This window comes from Empidonax traillii, unplaced genomic scaffold (genome assembly GCF_003031625.1).
Source record: "Empidonax traillii isolate 1590-97213 ecotype Southwest subspecies unplaced genomic scaffold, ASM303162v1 scaffold1885:size52609, whole genome shotgun sequence".
Taxonomy (NCBI): domain Eukaryota; kingdom Metazoa; phylum Chordata; class Aves; order Passeriformes; family Tyrannidae; genus Empidonax; species Empidonax traillii.
The window spans coordinates 34,707-36,075 of NW_020957078.1; the positions used below are offsets into that span (position 1 = coordinate 34,707).

Consider the following 1,369-nt stretch of genomic DNA (forward strand, 5'->3'; position numbering starts at 1 on the left):
ATGGCGGGCGGGCGGAGGCAGAGGCGCGGGCCGGCCGGCGGGCGAGCGCTGCTGCTGCCCGCTGTGCTGCTGTGCCTGTGCTGCCGGGCGGCGCCGGAGCGGCTCCGCTACGCCATCCCCGAGGAGCTGCCCACAGGCTCGCTCGTGGGGCCGCTGGCACGGGACCTGGGGCTCAGCCCGGACGAGCTGTCGGCGCGCAAGCTGCGGCTCAGCGAGGACAAGCAATACTTCACCGTGAACGAGGAGAACGGGAACCTGTACGTGAATGAGAGGCTGGACCGGGAGGAGCTGTGCGGCGAGTCGGCGTCCTGTTCCGTCAGCTTCGAGGCGCTGGTGCACAACCCGCTCAATGTTTTCCACATCGAGGTGACCATCAAAGACGTGAACGACAACTCCCCGTCTTTCAGCAAGGCTGCTCTGGAACTCGAGATCGGTGAATGGACACTTCCAGGTGCCCGTTTTCCTCTGGAGATGGCACAAGATGCAGACGCGGGAAGCAACTCACTGCTGACTTATGAGTTCACGAGCAACCCATCCTTCTCTCTTGCCCTGAAGGAGAGACCAGGTGGAAAAAAGCAGCCGGAATTAGTGCTGGAGAGAGCGCTGGATCGGGAGAAGCAGAGTTCCTTTGAGCTGATGCTGACGGCAGTGGATGGTGGGGACCCTGCGAGGTCCGGAACTGTCCAAATTCGTGTCAACGTGACGGACGCCAACGACAACCCACCCGTGTTCAGCAAAAATGTATACGAGGCGCGAGTGGCGGAGAATCTGCCGGCGGGGTCGCTGGTGCTGAAGGTGCGGGCCACAGATGCGGACGCGGGATCCAATGGGCGGGTCTTCTATTCCTTCGGTTACGTCCCGGCCGGGATCCGTGAGTTGTTCACAGTCGAGAGCGAGACCGGCGAGATCAGAACTGTGAGACCCCTCGATTTCGAGAAGAAGAGTAAATACAGCTTTGAACTGGAGGCGACGGACGGAGGTGGGCTCACCGATCACTGTGAAGTGAAGATAGACATCACGGACGAGAATGACAACGCACCCGAGATCACGATTCTGTCGCTGTCGAGCCCGGTGCCCGAGGACGCGCCAGCCGGCACCGTGGTGGCCCTGCTGAAAATTCGGGACAGAGACTCGGGCGAGAACGGTGAGGTGTCGTGCGAGCTGTCGGGAGAGGCGCCGTTGTCGATCGTGGCGTCGTCGGGCGGCTCGTACAAGGTGGTGACGGCGAGCGCGCTGGACCGCGAGCAGGCGTCCGAGCACCGCGTGACGGTGGTGGCCCGGGACCGGGGCAGGCCGGCGCTGTGGAGCGAGGCGGAGCTGGTGCTGGAGGTGTCGGACGTGAACGACAACGCGCCGGTGTTCGAGGAGG

General features: G+C 63.4%; 1 protein-coding gene across 1 annotated transcript in view; it reads left to right on the plus strand.

Annotated features, from left to right (window-relative positions):
- Window positions 1–1,369, plus strand: part of LOC114071191 (protocadherin-16-like) — a 31,533-nt gene that overhangs the window by 23,388 nt on the left and 6,776 nt on the right. The window contains 1 exon segment of the mRNA XM_027908931.1: window positions 887–1,356. Within this exon segment, the coding sequence (XP_027764732.1) occupies window positions 887–1,356 (470 nt within the window).